General features: G+C 39.9%; 1 protein-coding gene across 9 annotated transcripts in view; it reads right to left on the bottom strand.

Moving 5' to 3' along the window:
* Positions 1–27,253, bottom strand: part of ank2b (ankyrin 2b, neuronal) — a 235,728-nt gene that overhangs the window by 142,743 nt on the left and 65,732 nt on the right. The window contains exon 1 of one of the 9 annotated variants that reach the window (XM_046064555.1): positions 18,943–19,085. The exons of the other annotated variants lie outside the window; for them this stretch is intronic. Coding sequence (XP_045920511.1) covers positions 18,943–19,029 — 87 coding nt within the window. The 5' untranslated portion in view covers positions 19,030–19,085. Of the gene's footprint in view, positions 1–18,942; positions 19,086–27,253 lie in introns of those variants that run through there. 9 annotated transcript variants of the gene reach the window in all.

The raw sequence follows: 27,253 nt of genomic DNA, 5'->3' as shown, positions 1-27,253 counted from the left end.
TTTCTCCTCCACAAGCCCCCCTCTCTGTTCTATTGCAGGTTTCGTTGCTTTCTGCAATTGGTGTTTCCCACTGCTTTTCCCTGTTGTCCCCACCTTCCATCCCCCTTCTCTTACAGGTGTTGTCCTTTCTCTGTGCTGTCTGTTTGTGCCCCCCCATCCCCGTGTCTGCCCCCCTGTCCGGCCCGGTGACAAATCAATACATATTTAAATAAATAATAAAACATCATACTCTATACCAGGCTGCTGTTTAAAAAAAAAAAAAAAAGAAAAGATTCGATTTAGGTGCTTGAAAGTATCTTTAATTAATTAGTTCTTTAAGGAGACTTCCCAAGCATGGCAAAAATGCTGAATCTATAGCGTCCCAATTAAGTGAGACGGACCTTTATTCTTAAACTCTTGTCTAGTAGAGCTTTCCATATAGACAGGGGACATGCCTAAAGGAAAATAGAATTCAATGCAAACTTGGGTTTGGGTTTTATTTTCATAGCTCTGGCCACCGGTTCAAGGAGTTCTAATAACATACTTACCAAAGTAATTGCAGAGATCCCAGAACATGGTAATGTTACTAAAAGAAGGTCCAACATGGAAAGAAAGAAAACCCATCAGAAGATCATTCAGGTTGCAGACAAGCACCCAGATCAGTCAAGGTTTTATGGAAGAGAGAGAGTAGAACTATTAACTATCCATAGTAAACTTTCATCACAGTTTACAGATATACTTCCTGGTTCAACTTTTTGTATCGCACTTGCCGTAGTTGTGCAAAAAGGATAATAAGCAATGTTTCGAGTGCATTCCCTTTCAGTTTAGCTTCTAAATAAACTTGTAGCTATTTTGGCTAAACTGTGCACTTGTTTACAACCTGTGTGATTGTCTGCTTGTGTATGTTTCTTGTCCTGTTTTTAGTGATGTCACAGATTACTTTGGTGATTAGAACACAGATTACAGTGTTACCATATATAACATAACCAACTGATTGAACCAATGGCCAGAGCTACGACAATAAACTGTAGCTATCCTTTCATCCAACCCCATGCTCCATTGTTCATCCTTTGTAGCCCTACGTATATCTCTATCTTAGACCAGTGCCTCTACCTCAGTCAGGGGCAAGTCCAGGGAGTGACCACAGGGGACACAGTGGGACATTACACTTAACTAAATGGTGACTAAATCGCTAAGACAGGCAGAAGGCACAGGTGTTCCCCAGGGCTCTAATCAAGGTCCTCTTCCCTTTCTGTGAGCGGAAAAGCATGTTATGGCTTAAAACCATCAGGGACAGCTCAGCTTTTAGCTTCACACTGATTGTATGGCAGACTGTGAAGACCAGAAGAAATAGCTTCTTTAAGGGGATCTATATATATACACTGTATACATAAATAAATAAATGTATGTAGCATGAATGTAGGCAAAATTAAATCAAACCATGACCTCAACAAACTAATTAAAATTTTAGCAAACACCAAACTTTATCATTTCTAACCTGACAGCATTTGCCAGGATCGCACTCCGATATTTTTGACTTTGCAGATGGTCACTGTGTCAGATCAGGTGACTCCAGAGTCCATGGCCATGACTTGGCTGAGAGACATGGGAGACCACACATTAGGACAATCACAGCTTGATGGTGAGACTACATAGGCGCTTAGGTGATCAGTGGTAAGGCATTCACCATTCCACATGACAGCACCAACCACAGCATTGCTCTATAGCTTTACTAAGTTTACAGTTGCGCAGAGAAGCACAGTCTGTGTATCTATTATCTTCACAAAGGCATTCAACCCTGAATGACTTTTTATTGCTCTGTCTCTGCAATTATGTGTAAAGCGTCCTTGGGCCTCGTGAAAGGTGCAATATAAATATAAGCTATTATTATTATTATTATTATTATTATTAGTTAAAGTCACGAAAACGTTGCTGACATTAAAGTGTGTGAGAAAAGGCCAACACATTCTGACATGATAGTCCCTTTGTCAGAAACTTGTGAACTTGTGTCCCGGATGCTGTGTTGGTGGGCTTCTGCTGCGACACACACCCCGGGATAAAATGAGCAACTGTCGCACTCTATGCCCACTTTCGTTACTGATACCCCACAACTGTCGGGCCGCCCATCAGGCTGATCCTGACATTAACATTTCACAAACTATGGCTCGACACATGACCTGGCTGCAAGCACTAATGACAAGCTTAATACACGGCAAGAAAATGGTCCAGATGGTAAGATCTATTTTGAATTTAGTAAACATACTTCTACTTTTTAGTCCTGACAACGGGAAGCCTTGATGATTCACAAAACTAGAGTAAAACTTCTGGAGAAAATGCTGAGGACAACACAGACATCCACTGAGGACTGACTGACAAGCAAGGTGTGTTGAAAAATGATAAGAAAATAAAACAAAAGCTTGGTTTTGGAATATAACTCATCCCGTCACACTACTGCTTTATTCATGTTACATGGCACCCAAGCAATCTTAATCCACAGGGGGGGAAATTCAGGTTTTTTCTCTCGAAGCAGCAGATTAAGCAGGATGTCCTGTCTCTCTCTGTGTGTGACTCTTCATCTGTATTCGAAGAGCAAGAATAATATTGTGGTGCATCTGAAGCCTTGTGTGTGTGTGTGTGTGTGTGTGTGTGTAGCGTGTGGCGAGGCTCTGCCAATGGGATTATCAGAAACAAAAGGTGATGTTGGTGGTGAGGCACAGTGAATGGGCCCCACTACCGAGCTGAGCTAACTGGATTAGCCCAACCAGTGAGGGCTAGACTGTCATTAAGGCTTCATGGCTTCATGCCTCCAAACACACAGATGGACTGTGAGAGGGGGAGGCGGGGGGATACAGAAAAAGGGAATATTTAGAGAGGGATATCGAAAATAAAACTAAGATGGAGATGTGGAGGCAGGCAATGTGAGAGTGACAGATTAATCAGGAGATTAAGGGAAAGAAAGACTAGGCCGAAGAAAGAAAGTAAAGTCATTGAATTTTTGTTCTTCATCAGGTAATATTTTATCAGGTTTATAGCATGCTAAACAGCAGGTACAAAGCATAGCACTTAAAGCAAGGTAACTTCTAACCGTAACCCATAAACTGAAGGATAAAAACTAGCCTAAAGTGCGCTACATTTCAAGTTGCATCAGAGTAAAACTGTGTGAGAATGCAGCAGAAGAAAAGAGCCGAGTCAGCAGCTGCAGCAGAGAAGAAGCTGCTGCAATATAGTAAGAATAACCAATAATAATGTGGTTAACATTATTGGCAGGATTATCTAGGATTTGAACGACAGCTTCAATATCCAGATGTTGTCAAAAGTTAAGGCATTTCAGGAAGACGCTGTACCTTCTATTTTTCTCAAAACTCAGGGGGAAAATTAGGGAGGGAAAACACACAGCGTCTATACACACCATGGTTGTTTATCTCTGCACCTGAGCTATCAGCCCCAGGACAACAAGATGAGGCCTTTGAACGTAGAAGCCTAGAATGTGGTGGGCAAAGAGACACACACATACACACCTGCTATCACACACAGCTACAAAGCAACTATAGCAAAAGAGCTGAAGACTGAAGCCTGGGGTTTCTGATTCAGTTCAAACTGCAAATAACAGCATTAAATGAAAAGCTACACAAGGTTAAAGGTACAGAGGATACGGTCAAAACAGAATGGCCCTTTATAGGCCTCCAACCATATCCACCCAGTCCTCCAGTCCAATAAAAAAAACAAAAACAGATTCTCACACCACAGCAAATCTCAACAAATCCCCGGCGAACCCGTCAGATTCCACAGAAAGGTCAATCTTCAATCAGGAAGTCTGGGGGAGGCGAGCTGCTGCAGAAATGAAAGTGTTTTGTTGTTGTGAGGGGTGCTGGGTGGGGGTGGGGGTGGCGGACTGTAGTGAGGCTGAGGTCAAACGCTAGCATCAGTAGACACAGTCAAAGGCTGATTTTCCATGAGTGGTTACATCTTGTAGTTCTACAGCACAGAGGGCTGTGGGGTACTAACCTCTTTACTCTCCTTTATTTACTTCCATTCAAACACTCTATTGACATGAAAGTTTCAAGAACAATGGTCCCAAAAAATCAAAATATAATAATAATATCTGGACAGCACACAGTTATAATAATATGAATATGAACACTAACACAACATTAAGATTGATACATATATATATATATATATATATATATATATATATATATATATATATATATATATATGTGTGTGTGTGTGTGTGTGTACAGTATATCCTATGTATGTATTTGTGTGTTTAGGGAAGGTTATTGAAATGAATCTCCATTTTACAGTAATGTTATGAAAAGTGGGTGTCTTTATTGATGGATTTATATTATTTGAAACCTAAAACATGAACCTAAGAATCTCAATAAACTGGACTTAAAGAGGTTTTATCTCTTTACCTACAAATTATATATAGTTTACATTAGGGATGCAGTGATCTGACTTTTTCAGTCCTGATACTAATATCTGGGCTTTGGGTATCGCTCTTTGGCATGATGCTTCTGGAGGTGCTTGATTAAGTTGGTTGTGTTATATTTTGCAATGCTACCGCTCCCTCCCGAAACATTGGCTTTGCAGATACTGCGAGTAGCAAAACCTCTAAACTGCTGACCCCTTGTTTTTAGCTCCCTCCGTGCTATGTTAGCTCTCCTAGGGTAATGTACAAGGCAGTCAATGATTTCCATTCATTCAAATTGCATCATCATAGGTGAGTAACGCAGCGAAGGTTTTACAAATCGAAACTGAATAATGGAGCTATAATGCTGTAGTTTGACAAAAATTCTTAACTCAAGCGCTTTGGAGCTTTCAGCTGTTGTTCCATACAGTAGGTCAGGTGATAATAACTCATCCAACTCCATAACAACTGAGCAAACTCTACATCTACTGATGAAGGCAAGGAGATGTGAGAGAAAGCTCAGGCAGAAATCTACCACAGCTAGATAGATAACTTTTTATAGTTTGATGATGATTGAAACTGCAGGTGATGGTTTACAGATGTATTCATGACTCAGGCACTGTAAAGACTCATAACTGTGCATTGCAACGGAGCATAATTATGGTTGCACCAGCGTTATTTAGGAACCTTACCAATGCAACACAGTCAGTGAAAGGCAAATGCCTATACATTCAATTAATTCAAATCTATTGGAGAACGACACATAAAGGTTGGATGACATAGATGCACTTCCTCATCTCTTTGTTTTTTTTAAACCAGGTGACTCACTGGGGGCTCCCCTCAATTATTTTGGTCATATAAAGACAAGCAAGAGCCCAAAAAGAGTGGGACAGAGTGAGAAAAGTAAGCTAGAATGAAAACCAGATACAAAGCCTGACAAATAGCAACACATGAACACAAAACTCTTATTTCTAGTGACTTTGACATAAGTTTGAAAAGTCTGTAATGATGCTGAAAGTATCAAATGACTTGATTTGCAACTGGAATTCATGATACCTTTGACCATTACCCCTATCTGTGAATCTATTAATAAAATGTTTAGTGAAGGAAGGAAAAATTAAACCTCACTTAAGTCATTTGAACAGAGGACAGATGGGAGGTTTGCAGCCTGCCATCTGTATAGACTGAGGCAATCTGGGAAATTATTCTGATTGGCTGCATTGAATCTGACAGGCCATAAAGAATGATTTACAACAACCCTTTTTTTAAGGTCCACTTGGTTAAGAAAGTATTGACAGTTTTTGAACTTCGCTTCCTTTTCTGTAAGTGGTCTGGTGTATTCACAGGGCAGGAGGTGAAAGGGTTCTCTCCACAGTCCTGAGGATTATGTGTCGGATGTGTTACTTGACACTGTACAAAACTGCGGAACAGCAGCAGTAAGTGTCATCAAGAACTATGTGTTGAGGTAAACTGAGACACTCTTTTGTTTCCGTGACACTGCTTACCTTAACCACAGTGGTGAGATGTCAAAAAATTTAATTTCAGGCTAGACATCCTCCTTCTGCCTGGAATATTTTTTTAAAAGGGCACTGGGTCTGATACTGTGACAAATACATCGGTCCAGGTGTAGCCAAACTAAACAGGCTTCTATTAAAAAGATGATAAAAGCATGGGGTATACAGACACTGACCAAGAACGGACCAGTGTTGCTCAACGGACACCACTTGGCCATATTCCAACCTCCAGTCATCACCCGATTGTGGCTGCACAAGCACTTACAGAACATTCTAGGGGCCCAAGATTGGCAGCAGCCTTGTCCCCATGAGGCCCCCGCGGTCAGACAGCACTGGCTCCATTGATCTGGTCAGTAATCCATCTTTGCTCAAGCAAAGCATGCAGAGGATGCCACTTGTGTGACTTGCAGCATTAATACAAAAAGCATTCATTTTTTTGTTCTTTTGAAGACATGGTCACTTCAGGTTCAGTTCTCCAAGCTGGTGTACATCAAGTGAAATGTTACCATAGGCAAAGAATGAGAAATGAGATGTGGAGTTGCCCGATCCATGGGTGGGGCAAAGCCTGGCCTACCTTTGCTATAAATCTATTAACAATTATGATGCCGTGATGAGTCCGTTCACTTCAACAACTACACAGACCAAATCCACAGAGGGAATTCTGTCTTTCGAAGGAATGTCGGAGCTCGCCTATTAATTCTTTCCGTCATGTAGTCAACAAGCGATTAGAGGGAAGATTTCGAGTGAGGGAGAGATTGGGTAATAAAGAGAAAAGCAGGATTTTGTGACTTTCCTTCCTTTCAATACTTTCACGTTCACTTGGGCTGACGGACTCCTCCTCTAATCTCCATGATGTTTTGCTTTGTTTCTTACCGACAAGAACTTTAGAATGATGTAGTTGGATAAGAGCATGTGTAAAGACAGATGGAGAAACTCAACTCATATGCTCTCCCAGGTCTGACATGGAGTCATGGCCTTGAGAGGTCATTGGACGGAGACAAGTTAATACCGTGACTCTAATAAGGTCTGCCGCATTTCTACGGTATGAGGTGTATATTAGGACGACATGTAGGCAGGCCTGGGAGATTAATAGAAACACACACACACCTGTCATTACTTTGAAATGCAAAGGTTAAACAATATGCTTTTTAATCAAGCTGGATCAAGGCCATTACTGGCACTGTGCTCTTTGAAATCCGGGATCCAGCCCAACACCCTTTCCTTTCTAATTACTGGTGGTGTCTCTCTGTATACCTCCCCACAGTGTTACTCACGGGGCCCAGTTTGGCCCCTCAGGTGATAAGGCCTAAAGAATAAAACATGAAGTATGTAAAATGTGGATTTTAGAAATTTGACAAGGTAATGACTTTTTCTATTCAATTCTGTGTAGAATTTCTACGGAGGCTGACGGATGGTTGAAATGAGAAAAACACGCACTAATAACCAGGATTGGCCTCGGGGTCAATAGACAAACCAGAGGCTGGACTGGAAGCTCTGTGTTAAAATATCACATTCTGCATAATGACTGTCCATAAACAATGTGTACAGTCAGAAAATCAAAAGTAGAGCAATTAGTTTCCCACACAATTCATATGAGCCAGAGGAAGCTGGATTAGAGCCACTATTTACAGTGATTTCACATAGTCCCTCAAGATTAAAAGATACAACTTCAATTTAAAGCCAGATTATGTAGGTTTTTAAAGAAGGACACAATCTTCTTCTTGAAAATGAAAATGTTTATTAAGGAGATGCAGCCTTTTGTGGTCTAGTATGGCTAGTAGATGATGTAGCTGAGGTTCAATTACATTACTAAACTTTAGATGGATTGCTATATATGTTTCTGATTTTCATCAATGGAACTTTCTTTTTACTGCCGTAACATCTACCTGCGCTCTTTACTAACATAACTTTACCCACTGTTGGTAATTTGCAATTTCTGCAGCCATTCGTTGCCATGAGCTCGCCCATTCTGTGACATTTAAACGTATATGGTCAAGGGCTTTTGGGAAGTGATGTTTGTTGAAGGCAGCTAAAGACAAAAAATATTCAATAAATAACACTTAATCATTTAAAGGAAAATACCATGAACTGCATGTAAGTAAGGCAACAAGAAAGGTAAATTCCAAGGTTGAATGCCTTAATTTGATTATAAATGAGGTCTTCTTACTTAAGAGACCCAGAAGTCCTGATTTCACTTTGGCTTTGTATTGGACACTTCAGGCTGATGTTTAACAAATGTTACATGATCTTTAATATATAGAAAACCGACATATGCTCCATTCTCATTCTGATAATGCTTACCTCTCCTTCATTTTTTGGGGTTTTCAAAATAAAAATACTGTAATTAATTATGCACTTTTCCCATCAAGCTGGCATTACACCCACACACTGTCAGATCAACTTCATAGGAGCCCTAATCTTGATTCTGTGACACAAGAAAGGCAAAGAAAACAAAGCTGCGTGTAGTGTTACAGTGTCGGTTGATGTGCTTGAATGCACAGTGATCACAGCTAAATATTGTCTCCAACCTCACCAGGTTAGATTTCACTCCTGTTTAAGGGAGAACAAAGCACAAGGCAACAATATCGCATTCCCGTAGACGTCTGTTTCTGCAGCTGACTGCCTGCCAAATGTATCGGCTCCCACCAACTATTTAATTAAATATCAGAAATCGACCAAAGGTTACAGCTTCATTCAGAAATGTCAGCACATATTATTATTTTTAAGTAATCTTCAGCTGGGAACAGATCTTAATATTACTGAAACCTACAAAGACTAGACAGCCCACACATAATGACGATTACTACCTACACAGACTATTAAAGCTGTAGTTCTGCAAAGATACAAATAAACATCTCTGCTGAGGCAGACAAGAGTGTTGGTAACCGGATGCAGAGGCTGGCAGAGGACCCAATGTACACACCTCCCAAATCTTAACAACATGTTGTGCAGCTCTGCCATCAAACATATTGCTAGGCTGATCTGACTTCCTGTCTGTATAAAAGTATTTTTTTAAAAACAGCCATGCAAAACTCTCCGAACAACAACCAAAAGCGATGAGCAGCTGACAAACAGAGAATCATAGAGCACAACACACTGGTCAAGTAGACTGACTCCTAAAATCCAATTCGCAGAGAAAAGTTAAAGAAAGTTTTCCCTCTCCCCCCCGTAACTATGTGACGTCAGTGGTCCCGATCGCAGTCATAAAAAACGAACATTTTTCTATGTCAACTGACCCAAATAGATTCAGTCCAACATAGTGTTATCAACACCAAAATCAAAAACTGTAATTGGCCACACATCACAATGTCATTATCAATCTTACAGGCAGGTAAAGGTGTAATGCCTTTAGAATTTTCCTCTCGTTTGATACATTCAAGAAAGTGTGTCTGGGTGTATCTGAAGTAAGGACTGTAGGCCACAGGTGCAATGAAAAATAGTCCGAGGGGATAGAAACTGAAACAAGCTAAAGGAGACGAGTAGACATGAAAGGGAGGAGAGGAGTAATATTAGCGAAACTGAAACTGTGGTGGTGATGGAGCAGTGGAACATTAGATAAGACGCATGCATTTGGTGTGAGAGACCCAGGTTCAACTCCCCACTGTGACACATCCAGCAATGTGTCCCTGAGCAGTTGCTCCAGAGGTGTGCGAACTCTGACATAAATTGCAATGTAATTTACTTTGGATTAAAGCGCCAGCTAAATGAATAAATGTAATGAAACTGCGTAAAGTGTATGTACGCTAATGTAACTAATAAACACAATTACAATTTCAACATTTAGTAGTATTACCCTTTGGGAAGGAAATTATATTATGACCTTGGAGTCATTGCTTTATTCTTGATATCTGCTTTGATAAGTGCTCTATAAATAAATAAAAAAATAAGAAATAAACAAAGTTTATCATTTTTGCAACGTTCAGTGAGAATGACACACTGCTTCAAGTTCACGAGTCTCACTTATTCAAAAGAGAACTTCACCTGGGAACAGTCTGTAAAGTGAACCCACACAGAACTGCCTCTGTGTCCTCGTGGTGTTCAGCTCTGTGACATCTTGCTGAGGCAAAAACCCTCTGACTGGCCCAAACACCTTGCATCATCTGAACAAGAGAAGCTCCATTGATCCACGTGTCAGCCCCGAATCCCCAGGCAATACTAATGGATAGATCGTCTCATCAATAAATAATCCCTGGCCATGCATAACTGAGATGGGAGACGCCTGCTTAGTGTCAGACTGAGCACTACCACTCCGGCACACAGCTGGCTTTTAAACCTGTCACTACAGGGCTGGCGCTCAGTGAATGACTGGGTTTAGCAGTTCATCAGGGAAATGGTCACTTTAGTTGAATCTATCAGTGAGGTGTTTCTGCAGAACCAGTGAGTTTAATTAGAATTATCTTGATAACTGGTCCAGCATTGAAATCACCAGAAAAAGGTCCAACTTTAAGAATATGTATAGGACAAGAAAATATATAGAGAGTAAGCAATAGAAACACTTTTTAATGTTTTTTTATTTAAAAACTGTGAATCTTAGTTGTACTGTCTGCAGAGTATAATGCCTGACAACATTCAAAAGGCCAATCAGATTATAGAAAGATGATTTATAACCAATCATGTGGAAGCAAACATTCCACTTCCTAAAAAAGAGACGGGCATGCATCAGCACGTGGCCATTCAAGGACTGTATAAAAGGCATCTCATAACTCACTGTTATTTCTAGCTAAATAGCTAGCTTTGCTTATAATATCCACCAGCAACAGCTGTAATTTCAGCTAGCAAAACTGATGGCTGTCGGTTAAAAATGACAAGCCTGCTTTTGTGTACCTCTCTCTGCAATCAAAGATCTGTGGTTTCAATAATGACTACACAGTGGTAAAACTGTTATAACTATACTCTACATACTCTACCTGCTATGATGGAAAGGTTGACAGGCATAGCAACAATAACAGCAATAGCAACAAACGACTTTTTCTAGTCTTGCACCTGATGACACAAAACACTTCTCATCTCAGTGTGTCATCACCGACGCTTTCAGACAGCGTGACAAAGCGTAATTATGTATGAATGCGTAGTTATTTCACGCTATAGGGTACCTAGAGCCCTGAGATGAGAACGGTCTGAAAACACATGCTGTTGCTTTTGTTATTGCAAAAAACACTGCGGCTGAAATGTAGGAATTTAAGCTGATGTAGTTGAGCTCCCTGGCGGCAAGCATTTCAATCGTGATTCATGAAGACATGTAAATGTTTTTAAAATTTATGTTTATTTCTGTATAGTTTACGTAAAACTGCACAAATTGTCAATACAATACAACAATATGTCAATATGGATCAAACAGCTATGTTTAATGTGAAAGGAGAGGATTAAATCTACAGTGTAAATAGGCAACATTATGATAAAACGCTACCCAAATCAACTTTATAGCCATTGTCAGCTTTAGATACATCTTAGATTTTCTGATTTCAGCCCAATTTTTCATGTTGTGAAACTGCTGCTAGCTAACTTTAAGCTAAATCTCGACAGTAACACTGACTTGATATATTCTGGTCTAATATAATTATTGAATGGGTGGGAAAAAATCACATAAACATGTATAGTACTATCATGGTACTGTTCCTTGTTGTCAAATGTTGGGCAAAGTAAACTGAATTATTACTTTCAGAGCAGAAACTGAATTGGGCATCGGAGAATATGCTGCCAGAGCCTGAGATGTCAGCTCAGATGTTTCAGCTAAAGGTTTTCTTTTTGGCGGCAAGTCTTTTGGTCGCTATGGCGATGTCGGGGTGTCATCCGCACAGACCATCTGTGTTGTTGTTTGCTGTCCAAAAAAAGAGGCAGCATGGAAGGGTCAAACACACACACACACACACACACACACACACACACACACACACACACACACGTTTGTTCCTCTATCCCCATGGAGACATCTTATTGACATAATGCATTCCCTAGCCTCTTATCCTAACATTAACCATCACAACTAGGGCCACACCTTAACATTTACCCTAACCCTACCCTTAACCCAATTGTAACCTGACACCTAAAACCAAGTTTTAACCCTCAAAAAGTGTCTCTAACCATATGGTCCCCACGAGTCCCCATCGGTTAGTGTGCATTCAGCTTTAAGTCCCCACTGGGATATAAAAACATGAAACACACCCACACACACACACACACTTAACATAGCAGGCTTGTTAACACACTTAAAAAAACACATTATAAGGACAAAAATAAAAAAGAACAGTCATATATACGCTGATTGATATTCCTAACAACATCATTACATGAATGGTTGCCGGCACACATAGATAAAACATGAAAACACACACAAACACATTTCAAACAGTACCTTCTTTATCCACAGAAAAACAGCTGATGATTTAAGAAACCATTCTCCTATCAAAGTGAGGGTCTATAGTATCCCATCATCAGCACACACAAGCACACACACATACATACATACACACACACAAAAACATACATAAAATCTAATTCATGACTACACACAGAAACTGAAAGCATACTTTAATGGTTCAAAACAGCTGATGATGTGGGACATTGGTCTTTTGGGTAGTTTTGCATCAACACACACACACACACACACACACACACACACCCCACTGCATGCTTAATCTCAGTCCTGACTATAACCTTAACCTCGCCCTAATTCTCTCTGTAACCCTTGCCTCAGCATTAAAATTGCTGAGATTCAAGGTCTGGATGAAGTGCGTGAACACAAAAAATGAACAGCAAATAAGATTTTAAGCTTCATTCTTTTGTCCCCTTTTGAGCTGAGTCATAGCGTAAACAGTCACTGGATCAGCTGGGGCTCACTGGGTACTTCCTCTTTATCCTTAGAGTTATATCCAGACAAATCAGACCAGACATCAGAGAAGTCGAAGTCACGCCGGTCGATAGCGGCCCTCGTATTAGAATTGACTTTCTCTGTCTCAACCTCTGCTGACCAAGATTTCCTCATTCATTCATCCAACATCTATCTTTAAAAGTATCAAGGCTACAAGTCTAATCCAGCACCAGAGGCTCCAGTGATGACAATATTTAAGTGCTGGAAGAATCAAATAGCTTTACAAGTTGTGTCATGTCAAATTGTCTACTAAACTTCTGAGACCTCAAGAGAAAATTGATAATATATGGAAGCCCTAAGCAGCCAAACATTCATTTATTTTTTTATTTTTTTACTGTTTTCCCATGATAATGGGATAATTTTATCTCAAGATCTTGAGTGTTGTTTTCCTGTGATAACAGAATAAATCAAATGTATGAATGTCTGGCTGCTTAGGGTTTCATACAAATGCTTGAATGAACGACCTAGTATACACTTTCCTGACAAGTGACCTCTTCTGGTAATTATAATAATTACTGTTATATATTAGAAGCAAATGTGGAAGTAGCTATTATTAAAATACAAAAGTTCAAGGTAATGTGGCCACCAGTTATCAATTCAATTCAATTCAATTCAATTCAAATTAGCTTTATTGGCATGAATGTGTAACAACAATTTTGCCAAAGCATGATACATACTACATAAGAACGATCAACCCCATACATTTCATTAAAGCGTAATTAAAGCGTAAAGTAATTAAAGTGTATGTGTGTTTGTGTTAAAAAAAAAGAAAAAATATTAAAAATTAAAATAAAATAAATAAATAAAACAGTAGGCGTGTGTCTGTGTCTGTGTCTGTGTGTGTGTTAAAAAAATAAAAATATCAAAAATAAAATAAATAAACAAAAAAGTAAGTGCCAAGCCAATGCCAAGAAGATGTAGTCTTTTCTGAGAAAAATCCATTGACCCACAGGAAGTGATGTTATTTATACTCCTGGATTGTTTAAAATAGAAGGGAGACCTAGGTGGTTAGCGAAGTGAAAAAAAATGCAGCAAACACAATCAGTTATTTCTGTGTTTATGTGATGTGTGATAACAGGTTTTCTTTCATGAGGCTGTTCACAGTTGTACTGTGTGTTGTGAAACTATCTTGGGTTTAAAAATGTGCCCATGCTAGTGGGTGGATGGTCTACTGTGTAGACAGCAGAGGAAATTGGCCTTAATCAGCGAACTGATCAACTGTGAGTCATGAACCATTTATAGCCCACCATTTGAGAATGGGTCCAATCTGAAGTTATTCCAAGAAACTGTTTTGCTATCATACTTAAGAATTCAGGGTGAAGAGGAACACTGATATTGGATGATTCTGTAAAACCAACATTCTTTATAGTTAATTTAAATGTTTTTTAAAATATAATGCAGACTTTTTTACATATTCAATGCCAACATTTTTAATGGTCAATGCCAACTGACATGTTTTTTATCTTCTACTAGAACTGTTTTTTTAATATTCAATTTCAATGTTTTTTTAACATTTGATGCTGAAGTTTTTTATGGTCTAATGCAAACAGTTTAACATTCAATGCGGATGTTTTTTAACATCCAATGCCAACGTCTTTCCGAATCCAAATGTTTTAGACATTCAAGGGGCTTTTTAAAGTCCAGTTGCAAAGTTTCTAGCACCCATTGCAAGCACTTTTAACATTCAGTGTTTTGTGTTTTTTAAATTTTTGGCAAGTGGTAATTGCAATTATTGTAATAGTAATATGGACATAATGTCTAAGGATCCTGGGCTGTGAAAACAGTTTTGGTAGTTAAAGGCATAGACAGCACCATATCCTGTAACACTACCTATAATAAAAAGAAAAAAAAAGACAATGAAAACATAAGCATGGAGCAAATCTTATGAAGACATTTTATAACTAGATAAATGTGGATCGGCTTAAAAACCAATGAAGGAGATGTCCAGGGTAAAAAATCCTGATGATTTGCTGTTATTTGCCTCAATATGATTGTCTTTCTCCAAATAAGAAACCGCTGAGTCACAGAAACAAGCAGTGGTTGAAAATCCCTGAACTCTCTGTCCAATGAAACAAAACACCAATCTGTCTTTTCCGAACTGTCCTTTCCCTCCAGGACAGAAAGCCACGAACCTGAAACCTAAACCTGCACTCATCAGAAAATGAAACCTGCATCACCACAGTCATCCTCACCTTGAAAGGAACTAGACAATGGACGAGCATCGGCTGTATGGGTATAGTAGGGGTGTGTGTTTAAAAACCCCTTTAGATCAGTGTGAAGGGGAGAGTTTTAATTGCGGCAGCGGAAGATTAAAGTGCTTAGGGCTTTCGTGAAAGAGCCAAGAACACACTGTATTAAACCGAGGCTTTCTACCAGCTGAAAACATCGGCTAAAGTGTGTACTTGTGTCCAAATATGAAGGATTGCAAGAGCAGACATAAGCAGAACACCTTACTTAGGGCCAATTGCCCTGCACACAGCAAAGATCAGCTCCCATAGGTCACCAGAGGGGTGTGTATTTGTATTTGTGTTTGTGGGTTCCTGTGTGCCTATCTAAGCATGGGGGAGGGAGCATATCAATAATTCATCCATTGATTCTGAATGCCCCCCTGCTGCCAAATGCTTTGACTCTGCTTACACCGACAATTTCCTTTGGAGATTCAGCATTACTGACTTGCACACCTGCCTTCCTCTGAGCCTTAACCTCTCTCATTCTGAGCATTTCCCTCTCCATTTCCTGAGCTCCAGTGCGTTTATTTTAGTAAAACTGGTTCGGGTGGTTAGCAAGGTCTCAGGAGTTTAAATCTGACTTGTGTCATACAGTTGAGGGGTGGGTGAAGCTGCTAGATCAAGACATATTTGCCAAATGTAAAATTATATGTAAAAATAATCAAGGTCTGCTTAGTGGTCTTTCAACTGCTGATGAAGACTATGATGAAGACTGATTGAATGCTCTGGAAAAATCTAGTAAGTGAACCTTTAGCTAAGGATGTTTTATATTGTTTTCATGATCAAGAGGAAACTTTTAAACTCAAATAGAATGGGAAAATTTACTTTTCAAGGATAAAACCAGAGTCTGCTGGATAATCTAACACTAAAATGCAACATTTTAGTCACCAATATCATATGGTGAACTGCACAAAACCTATACTACAAGAACCACAAGCCGCAACAGCCAGCTAAGGAAATGCAGAGTGCTTCATTATTGCAATCAGGAAAAAAAACATTAAACCATTGTTGTAGAATTGATTCAAAACTGATTCAGAAAACCACAATAGTGCATTTAAATAGTTTTTAACCAGTTGCAATAACCAACAGGGCAACATAATCCTAAGCTTGCTGAATGGAATTTTTTTTACCAGAAGTCCAATCAGCCTTATTTTCAACTTTTCTTCTCTTATATATTAAATTTTTAAATATTATCCAGTGTTAGTGACGTGTTGGCTACACAAGCAGCTACACATTTACATATCCTCAAGGCGTTTTTGATGCGCATCTTTCTGGCACATTCTCTGTCCATTAAAGAAGCAGACATGCCCAAAGGCAGCAGGCATTCTGGTCTATGAATGGATGCGTGGCTACATGCTAATTGCTGTGGTGTTTTTTTGATCTATGATTTGGCCTTAGTCTTTGGGGGGTAAGTGGTCATTACTAATGTGTCCATGAAAGGACGCTTGGTGTTTATCAGAGTAAATGAATTACAGTCTTTGGTGGTTATATGGAAGGAGCAATAAAACACATATTGCTGTCATTTTAAGATTCTCGAACACTCTCTAACCAATGGGGGCAAGGTTCAGGGAAAAAAAGAGCAAGGCGCATCGGTTCAAGACTGACATAGCCAAATGAGCATGACATCATTGAATCTGATAGTCAACCATGAAATAACGGTGATGCACATCCCTACATCACCGTTTGAGTTGAAGACTCTGCAATGGAATCGACCAAGCCGGTCTCATTTTGTAAGCCTCAGTTCTCTCAGACCACCACACACAAAGCACACTGAAATGCAATAAGCTTGGATTCTGCCTTTTTGTGTCCTAGCCTGAGGGAAAAGGGCTGGCCTGTCATATATAATAGATAGAAGGATAGAGAGACACAGAGGGATCCAGAGTCAGACAGCGGGACAAAAAAAATCAGCACAGGCAGAAATATAAACTCAGAGTGAGGCCAATCCACTTGGATACACTGAAAAACAGGAGCTTTTAAAAATGCTGGCGTATGAGGGTCAACATTCACAGATCAAGTACTTCCATGTAGCAGCAATGTCAAAAAGCCAACCTTTCTATCTATTTGTTCCGTCTATCAAAACGGGTTGCCCTTTGGGTAAAAGGAGGATGGCTGGGAATACAAAAATTGTCTCAAACAGTCAGTGCTGGATTCTTGCAACCATGACCAGAATGTCTCCTGAACCTTAACAAAGCAGCTTTAGCTACGTACCTGAACTTTACCAAACCTTAACCACTGGTTCAGAAAACCATCTGTATGTTCTGGAAGGCATTGAGGAACTTATTTTGTTGTTGAGGTAGGAAGACTTGTTGGTTGCCACAGAAAAGTAAAGAAAGGATTAATTCAAGTATGCCTTTTTTTGACAGTTTGGCATTTTTGTGTAGACAGTGAGATGTTTATCTGAAAACTGTACTGTACTGTACAAAATGACATCTGCTCCATAAAGTCTTTATAACATTTTCAAAAGAAAAGAACATCCATCTAATCCTGCTTTTTATAGTATATATTTCTCATTATCTAATTATATTTTAAACATCAATGTAAAGCGCCTTTGGTGAACATGTGTTGTTTTTAAGAGTGTTATAAATAAATCAATGACTACAATTAGTGACTCAACTATGAACTAATATGTGATTGCAGGACCAATACTGGATTTCAGGGGCAGGTATCTATTTTGATATTTCAGAGGTTAAAACAAATCTAATAACAATACATGCAATACATACATTAATTTTTTTTTACCTAAATACATGACATAAACCTCTTAATTTTTATTTTTAGGTCATGGTGCAATTTGATAATTCCAATATACCAGTTATCAACCAACATACGATACGATACAATATATAGACCAAGAAGGTTTATTGTTTGTACTGTATTATTGACTAATCTTAATCATTCATTTTCAAGCAAAAATCCCCAAATTGACTGGTTCCAGCTTTTTAAATGTGTGCATTTGCTGCTTTTCTCAGGATTATGTGAAAACAAATAACTACATTTTCACTATTATTTTTTACATCTTGTAACAGCTCTAAATAATAAAAATGTAAATCGTAAAGTATAATGCAATAAATAAGAATGATAATCGTAATGCAAATAATAATTTAATTATCGTATTAGGACTGGTGACCTGTCAAGGGTGTACCCCACCTTTCGCCCGATGTCAGCTGGGATTGGCTCCAGCCCCCCGCGACCCTCTATGCAAGATAAGCGGTTGGCGATGGATGGATGGTATTTAACTTAAATAATATGACTGTCTTATAATATTGACACAGATGAGTGTGTGCATGCTCATGATAGCGGTTGCAGAAATAAAACAATAACCATCAATAATCTGTCATGGATGTTAAAACAACGTCCTATAATGAGGCTGAAAGGATAACGAATATCTCCTGAGAGCTGATATCTGTGTATAACCCGTCCACAACAACAGGCACACAAAGAGTGAGTGGAGCAGGACCCACCCTGTCAGCATGTGAGAGCAGCCTCCTCCTACTACTCACTACCTAGAGGTGTGCGCAACAACAACAACACACTGAGGGACAGAGATTAAGAAAAGGGGGAAAATACAGGGAGCAGAATGGATATGAGGGACCACTGGAGGAGTCATCCATCAAGAGAAAAAAAAAAACGTGGAATCAGCAGAGACGGAGAGCTCCCGCTGGGAAATGGCTTTACTCCAGGGGTGGAGATTGACATGAAGAGAAAAATCAAGTCAGTATTAGCAGAAATGAGGCTTTACTAGAACCTCACTCCAACAAGAAACACTTCTGCCCAAAGAAAAGAACACACACACTCCCCTATTCTCCACCTGCTCCACCTCCGCTGCCCCCAGCTCCTGCTTTCTTGCTGGTAGCCATCAGGCAGCCTCCACCCTTCTCCAGATCCAGCTCCCTCCTGGTACTCTCTCTGGACCATGTGGCTGTCCATCTATATATTTACCTTCTTGGGTCTCTTTCTCCTCTGTCCCAGCCCATTGAGGCGATCGCTGGGGTCCAGCCTGTAGTGGGAGTGGTTGTCCTCACTCATTCTCTCCTCCAAACTACCACTTTTCACTCCAGTTTATTCCTCCTTTTTTTGTTTCTTCTCTCTATCCACTCGTCTCGTCTCTTTCCTTCCCCTCAGTGAAACGAAGCGCGCCGACCTCTCTCCTCTCTGGTCCTCACTCTCTGGCTGTGTGGAGCGCCAGGCAAGGCAGAGTGGGGGGTGAGGGGGGGGGGGGGGGGGGGGGGGGGGGGGGGGGGGGGGGGGGGGGGAGTGGTCGGAGAGGGGGAGGAGAGAAGATTGAGGGGAGGGCGCACAATGGTGTTGCTATGGCAGCAGCTGCTACCAGTGTTTATCTGGTAACCTCGCTGGCGAACCAAAATAGTCGTCACACGCGCGTGAAAACACACACGCAGCAGCCACATGTGTGGCTTAGAGCAGCTTCCACATCATATTTTGATGCTTGTTCCTTTAATAACAACCATTAAAACCCAGACCAGCAGGGTGAAACAGAGTACAAAGCATCACTGACAGCTCAAATATGGCACTAAGCGAGTGACAATACATAATAAAAAGCAAGATCAAATATTAAGCTCACTGTTTTGAGGGAGTTTTAAAAAACAACAGTAAATGAAACCAAGATTAAAAAATTAAAATATGAATGAAACTTTTAGACTGTGTGTAAAAGTGGGTGTGGTTCTGTGTGGCTTACACTCAATCAGGCTACTTTTAGATATGCTGTAGACGGCATATGAGCTAAATGATGTAGCGCTGACACGACTTGACTAATTTAATAGTCAAACAATTAACAATGCCAAGTGTTCTCAAATGTGAGGATTTACTGCACCCACATATATTTGACATACGAGGATATAAACTAAACAATTTTATTGAAGTGTTTTTTCTATATGCAATGTAAAGTGTTCTCAAAGTGGTGAACGGCGAGGCAGACATCTCAGGAGGAGAAGAATTCAGGAGGAGAACAAGGTGGGTGGTAGATAAGCAGAATACTTATTGTGTGTGGAGATGAGATTGTTTCATTCATCCTTTTGACTTGCTAACAGCGTGTAAACTGAAGCTCTCAGTGTTAGCTGCTCTTGTAAAAACGACACAAGTTTTTCCGCTGCTGTGTGCGTTGTGTGTCTGCAGGCTCTATTCGTCCACTGCACATGATAACACGTGAAGCAGTTTAGTCAACCAACCAGCATCTTGTTCACTTTAAATCCAGCAACGCTCATATTAGTTGTAAAAGTGTCAGAACAGGAGAAACTCTGCAGACGCCAGTTTTTGGGCTCATTGCAGTTACTATCACTGTCTTGTAAAGACTTATTTGTTTTCATGTAATTGTGCATGGGGTCATTGTATTACCTATATAATATAAAATTTAAAATCGTGATAATGCACACTTTTTCATATGTTTACAAAAGGTATTGGCTGTTATTTTCATGTTTATGCAAAGAAAATGGCAATTTTATTTGTAGTTTCAATATAAAACATTTAAATTTTTTTCAGCACATTTTTACAATTCCGTGATAATACTGATAACTGTGATAAGTTTGGTCACTATAATGGTGATATGAAATTATCATCCATAGCTGCATATATTGCTTTTTCATTATCTCTTAATCGTGTTTCCCTTTTCAATTAACAAATGACTGATTGCATACTTCAGTCTATAAAATGTCAGAAAACACAAAAATATTCATCAGTTTCCCAGAGCCCATATAGATTTCAGATATTAGACATCAGAATATTCCAACAAACACTTCAAAACCCAAAAATATTCACGTTACAATGATCACATTTGAGGGAGTGGACTTATTTTGCTTTATACAAAAGAAAAAAGGTGAGTTAGGTCTGTTAACAAAAGTGCTGGCCTATAGCAGTAACTCATTTTGGAAATTAAAAGCTAACCCTTTGAATCTGGAACCATGTGATGACCGGATTTAGAAGACCATGTGAGGTGACAAAGCTTCAAAAGCAGAGCCTCATGGTACGTGTATCCCTACTCACATTTGAAACAGAAGCCAGCATGTTTGGATTCCTCTTCTGTAGATTCAGTCAATAAACTTCCACCCAGTGAGGATTACATAGCCAGACACACTCAGCAAATCCACATCGCCTTGTCAGTCTTTGTTGTCTGAAGGCAGCCAGGTCTTAAATCCATGTGTACCCCCACACCCCTCCCCTCTCTCTCACACACACACATAAACAGCTTTCCTTGGAAAAAGCATTGATTGCCTGTATCATAATGATGGCCCCTGGCTATGAGGTCCCAGTCACAGCAGATTGAAACAGCATCCCATTAATGGCGATGAACAACTTGTCTATTTGTTGTTTGTATTCTCAATCAGCATCTCATCCTCTGCTCACATTTACACTAAAATAAGGAGTGTTTAAAATGAGACAGAGGCAGTGAATATTATGGTTTATACATTTTTGTCTCATGTTTGTGGAACCTTGTCCTTGTTCAGATTTTCACGTCCTACGTTTGGCACTAATGACCTTCACATTCCATGTCTCTCTGTCTGTCTTACTCTAGCATCAGTTACACACAAACGCACACACACATCAACACCTGCTCATGTCAGCTGCTCTGACAGCTCCCGGTGTGGGTGAGTGTGTGAGGTGAGTTAAGGTGACTTTAAGGGACAGACAGACACTTTCTCCTCTTTGGTGCCAGCCAGTTTATAGTGGAGACCAGCTGTGTTCGGAGCAGGGCCATAGCCGGGTACTCAGGTCATGGGTCCGCCCAATTCACACCCACCGCCCATGCCAACATTTATGACTAGCCACCAGATATTATGTCTATAATAACCAAAGAAATATAACCAATTGTGTTTATTTAGATTCATCATGTTTTGTTCAAGCTCATTTATGTTAGATGTAACAGTTTATTTTCCAACATGGGTTAAATGTCATTCCAAAGCATTCCAAAAACTGACAGGGGTACAATTTAATGTGGGGAAAATCTGACTGATTCATTTTTTATTTTTGGTTTGGTCAAAATTTTGTCACATTCAAAAGTATTAAAAATAATGGAAACAGTCAATTCCGCAGTGTCCTCGTGGTAGCAAATGCCCTGCTATGGAGCAGTAAGCAGCATATCGCCATTTCATGGGATCCAATAAAAAACATCTCGTCATGATAAATACAATATTGGCTAGTTTGTTCATCCAACACTTTAATTTATCTAAATTATCTGGCAGCTATCAGATTACTATTAAGTGTTTATGGCCCTCAAAGAATGATGGTTTTCTTTTCACCAAACCTTTGTTTCAATATAACATATCTTGAGACAAATGGTAAAATTTAGCCTCTAAATCACCCACCCAAACAAGCAGCAGAGTGAGGCTTCGGTAGACTATCTGTCATCTTTTTTCTGTATTTTTCCACCAGAGATCCGTTATCACGGCAGCAGGTGAGCCGCTTGCTGGTTAATGACGCAGCCTTTCAAACAACTCAAACAACCCAAACCACATCTGCACCCTGTGTTCAATGTTGCTTTAACGTTAATTAATAGTATTTCTGCTGCTCCCTCATAAAAGATACCTGCTATTAAAAACTGGACTCTGATGGTAACTTGTTTTAACAAGCTAGATAAAAGGTAATGCCCTGGCAGTGGCAAATAGATTTGGTTTAACATTTGATTTGATTACATTAATGTTTAGGTTATAGGTATAGGTTTAAGTAATAAATAAATAATAATAATGCTGCTGGTAAAAAGCATCTTATTTGTTTAAAGTATTTGCAAACCACATGTTATTGCACTTTTGTGTATATAGCAGTACATTTAAATTACAAGTGCGCAATACACTACTTTAGAGTTCATTATTCAATTTTGCAATGCGATTAATCGCATTGTTACGCGATTAAGAATTTTAATTGTTGTCCAGCACTACTTTTTTCTCATTGTAAATTGAATCAGTGGGTTCTGAATTGTTGTTTCGCCGCTGTTGGCCTAAAAACCAACTAATCTGAAGAAGTTACCTTGGGCTCCGGGGTCATAACGGCCGTTCATCGCTATTTTCTGACTGTCTCTTACAGATTAAATGGTTAAGAAGTTTAGGTAAAAATTGTTAGTTACAGCCCTATCGCCATCCTCATACCTGCACCCTTTCAGTTGCAGATGTACCACTACCCTGTGTGTATGTGTTGCAACCTGTTACTGGCATCAGTCTTACCAATGCCAGAGGGCGCACCTGTGTGTTTGCACCTCCCAGCAGTGAGGAGGGAAGGATGGAGACAGGAGCAGATGGAGGAGTGGAAGAGGAGGAAAGGAAGAAGAAAGTGTGATGTGTGCATGCTGGGGGGTTCTGCCCGTGTTCAATGTGTCTACCAACTCTCCTGATCGGGGTAAACCGAACCAGACCAGACCTAACGAGTTAGGAAGACTGTCATTATCATCAAACACAGGCAGATATGTTAATTACACACCTTATTAGACCAACACCATCTGTTGCATTTCTGTGAAGCAGACTTCACATTTCCATCTTCCTGGGGTCTTACAGAGTCTAACATTCAGTCGCTGTGGGACACTTCACTCCTCTGTAGCTGCACACTGCCACACTGCATCACACTGTAGAAAAACATTTTCTACAGATCAAATCTGCTCTTTTTCAAACAGTCAGTAAGTATTGTGCTTTTAAAGAACTCATTACTTGGGCACTTTTCCTGGAAAACTGCTACTTCCTGGAAAACAGTGTATCATCAGTAGTGACCTCACGCTGCATTAGATGGGCTAACTCAAGGTTCAACAGATGAAGTTCTCACAAATGTTTCAACAATGCCACTTTCCTGCCACCCAATCACTGATTGATTACAGGGATTGATCACTCACTGTGTGAACCTAACATCATACTATTTCAACAGGAATTCGATAGCGTAACTGATGTAATTTCATGGGATTTCTCGTACCTAATGTATTTAAAGAGGATTATTCTATCCATTCCATCTACTGGGTTATATGGACCTTCTATTCTGTAAGGTGACATATGTTACATATGTAGCAAAGTCCTACTAGAAATTATAGTAAATTACACTGTAACGTCAGCAGAGGTTCTGTTATTTTGCATCGACTGTGTCTTTGTTGCTGTAAATTTAGCCTACACTGTGTGTTTGTCGGATGTATGCCTCAGCTCCAAATCAATCCTCCGGAATAATTAACTTAAATTTGATTACTGTACTTTCCATAGAGAGATGCATGCAGATGCTCCAACTAGGAAGGCAGGGAGCTTAGATTACACACATCATAAATAAACAGGAGGAAACAATATGTTTTCAACAAGTAAAAGCTGCTATTTTTAGAGCCTTGGTAGAGCTAATGACTTTACAAGTGTCATATTATGCTCATTTTCAGGTTCCTACTTTTATTTTGGGGTTGTACCAGAACAGTTTTACATGGTTTCATTTTTAAAAAACACCATATTTTTTGTTGTACTGCACATTACTGCAGCTCCTCTTTTCACCCTGTGTGTTGAACGCTCTGTTTCAGCTATGGAGTGATACATCTCACTTCTATTAGCTCTTTGCACATCCGCAGTACCTATTTAAGGACTACTAGCCAATCAGAAGCAGAGTAGGGCGGGTCCTGACAAGCTGGTAACCACGATTTCAGTTCAGCTGCACATGTCACCGAGTGGGGAGTTATTAAATTGTAACAAAAGTATCTTTCATTAAAAAAATTTACTGAGCTCTGTCTCTACATCACAGTAACAACTTTATGTCCACTGACTGCCTGTAGGGTATCTAACATTCTGTAGGGAGGGTGGGGGTGAGGGGAAACAGCAGGCGGATGTTTTGCCACTTGCTGCAGCTCCAAAAGTGATATAATAGCAGTTTTTTCTGTGGGAGATGGTAACTCCTTTTTGGGTAGATTTTGGGCTTTGCAAACCTACATATATAAAAAAAAAGATATAAAACACTAAAGCAAAGGGAAAAAGCCAAAAAGCAGAATATGACCTCTTTATGTCTGACCTCAGGGTAGACCTCGTCAAAAGGGTTTTTTTCATTTGAAGTATTAACATGCTGAGATAAGTTAATATCAATCTGCCTTTTACATTAATACATATCTTGTGGTGAAATGTGACATTTTGTTCTAAAAGAATGGCACTTGGAAATAAGTTCATGGAGTATCCAAAATGCAAAGGTTTCATCCTCTGACGAGCATGACAGAGCTCAGTACATGCCCATTAGATTGTGATCTGGAGGGTCAACAAAAAACATGAAGACTCAAGACCTGTGGGGATGAGAATCAGCACCTCCAGGGCGCCGCACCTGTAGCGACTCGCAGCAGCAGTCTTGTTTGTTGGTTTGTATTTATTATTACTGACTTCATGCCAGACTGCTCCTCAGGGAAATCAAAGCTCTACTCTACTCCCAGTCTGAGGCCATGCGACTGTGACACAAAATGGTGGATTGCCCACTCAGGTTAGCAACGAGTTAGTGCCCCCAAGTGAAGGAGTTTGGGATCTTGTTCAAGAGTGAGGGTTTGAAGGTCCAGGGGATTAACAGCATCAGCAGTGATGCGGGTGTTGGTCCAACAGTGATAATGAATGGGAGATAAGCCTGAAGGCAGAACTCTCGATTTACCAGTCGATCTATGTTCAAACCCTCCCATGCGGCCATGAGTTATGGGTAATGTTTAAAAGAATGAGACCATGGATACAAGCAGCTTCATTGGTGTTCCTCAGCTGCGTGGCTGGGCTCATTGTCAAGGACATTGAGGAGTGTGGACATCCAGAAGGAGCTCGGGGTAGAAGTGCTGCTCCTTTGCACTGAAAGGATTTGCATTTCTGGGCACATCCCACTGGGACCCATCTGGCCTTGGAACACCTCAGGATTCTCCAAGAAGGACTGAAGGCTGAAGGATAAAGCCGGGGAAACATCTGGGCTACCTAACGTGGATAGATGGATGGTATTAATTAACTTTAATTAAAGGTCTATGTAACAGCGTGGGACTGGACTCAGCCCGTGCTTATAATCTAACAAGCAACCACAACCTTGTGCAGTCCTGTGCTTGTATTAATTCAATGGAAATCGTGTCACATAAACAATGTTCTCTTTATCTGTGAGGTCACTTGATCACATGGTGACGTAACTAGGACTATGTTGCTATGTGCAAGATGGAAAGCGAAAGCTGCTTCAGAGATCAACACCCATGAAATCAAAGGCCTTTTCTGTCCTGTATGTAGCAGAGGACGGTTTTAGAGCATTCCGTGCTGGTAGAAAAGAAAGTTCCCTCTTAATACAGCATCAAAGCAGAAGACAAACCCTGGAATATAAAAGAAAAAACTCATGACACCATGACACATGACAGAATACACACAGTATGAACTCCCGACTTGGACGTTTCCGTGCTAATTTTGTGAACACAGCAGATTTAACAGGTTTTTATTGCAAACACAGCTTAGGAACGGTCATTAAAATTTAACAATAGCAAAATGTTTGTGCAAGCAACTCGATTATTCTCTAAAGAGACACTGTCTGCAATTACACTCCCCAGGCTGGAACAGAGCAAGCCATTCCAAGTAGCAAACCAACACACACTCTCAAATGACATTTTCTATCAGTTAAAAGAACATTGTGAGTCTTTGCAGTCATCAAATCTCCATTTATTTAATGCCATTCAGGTGTTATGTTACTTCCTCTTGTCCCTGTCATTACATCCATTTATGAGTCCCCCACCTTTCATTTTGAAAGGGAGATTTGATACAGTAGAATAAGACCAGTAAGCTGACTTACGCTCACTATTGCAGGAGGCTGAAAAGTGTTTTTGTCCTGTGGGTAAATGATTTTCCATTCACTGTAGTCAGTCAAAACGATAGCTTTAAAAGACAAATCCACATCTAAAGCTCTAACAATTAAAGTTAAAGGGTACCTTCTGTTTTTTTCAACCTGGACCCTATTTTCCCATGTGTTTTTGTCTACAGTATGTGACTATTCATAGTTTTCAGTCATGTGACATGCGCGGTGACCTGAAGGGCAAAACAACAGACCAACATAACTCCCCTGTAGAGATGCCTCAAAAGCAATTACATTTTATTTGGATCACCTGTCAACTTAAGAAAAAGAAAGATATGAACACAAACTGCCAGTGTTGGGAACTTCCAATCCATGTTACAGCATTCGCTGTCACATCTCTACCGTTAAAAACTGTGGTAAAGCTTACGTTTACCTTGTGGGGAATCCCTCACCTAACACAGCCCAGGCTTGTCTCTTACTCGGTTAATGCGTCCGAAAACTCAACAACCATCCAGCATTTTGGCAA

Source organism: Micropterus dolomieu, linkage group LG12 (assembly GCF_021292245.1).
Source record: "Micropterus dolomieu isolate WLL.071019.BEF.003 ecotype Adirondacks linkage group LG12, ASM2129224v1, whole genome shotgun sequence".
NCBI lineage: Eukaryota > Metazoa > Chordata > Actinopteri > Centrarchiformes > Centrarchidae > Micropterus > Micropterus dolomieu.
Note: the sequence above shows the minus strand (reverse complement) of the source record. Positions and strands in the feature narration are given on the sequence as shown.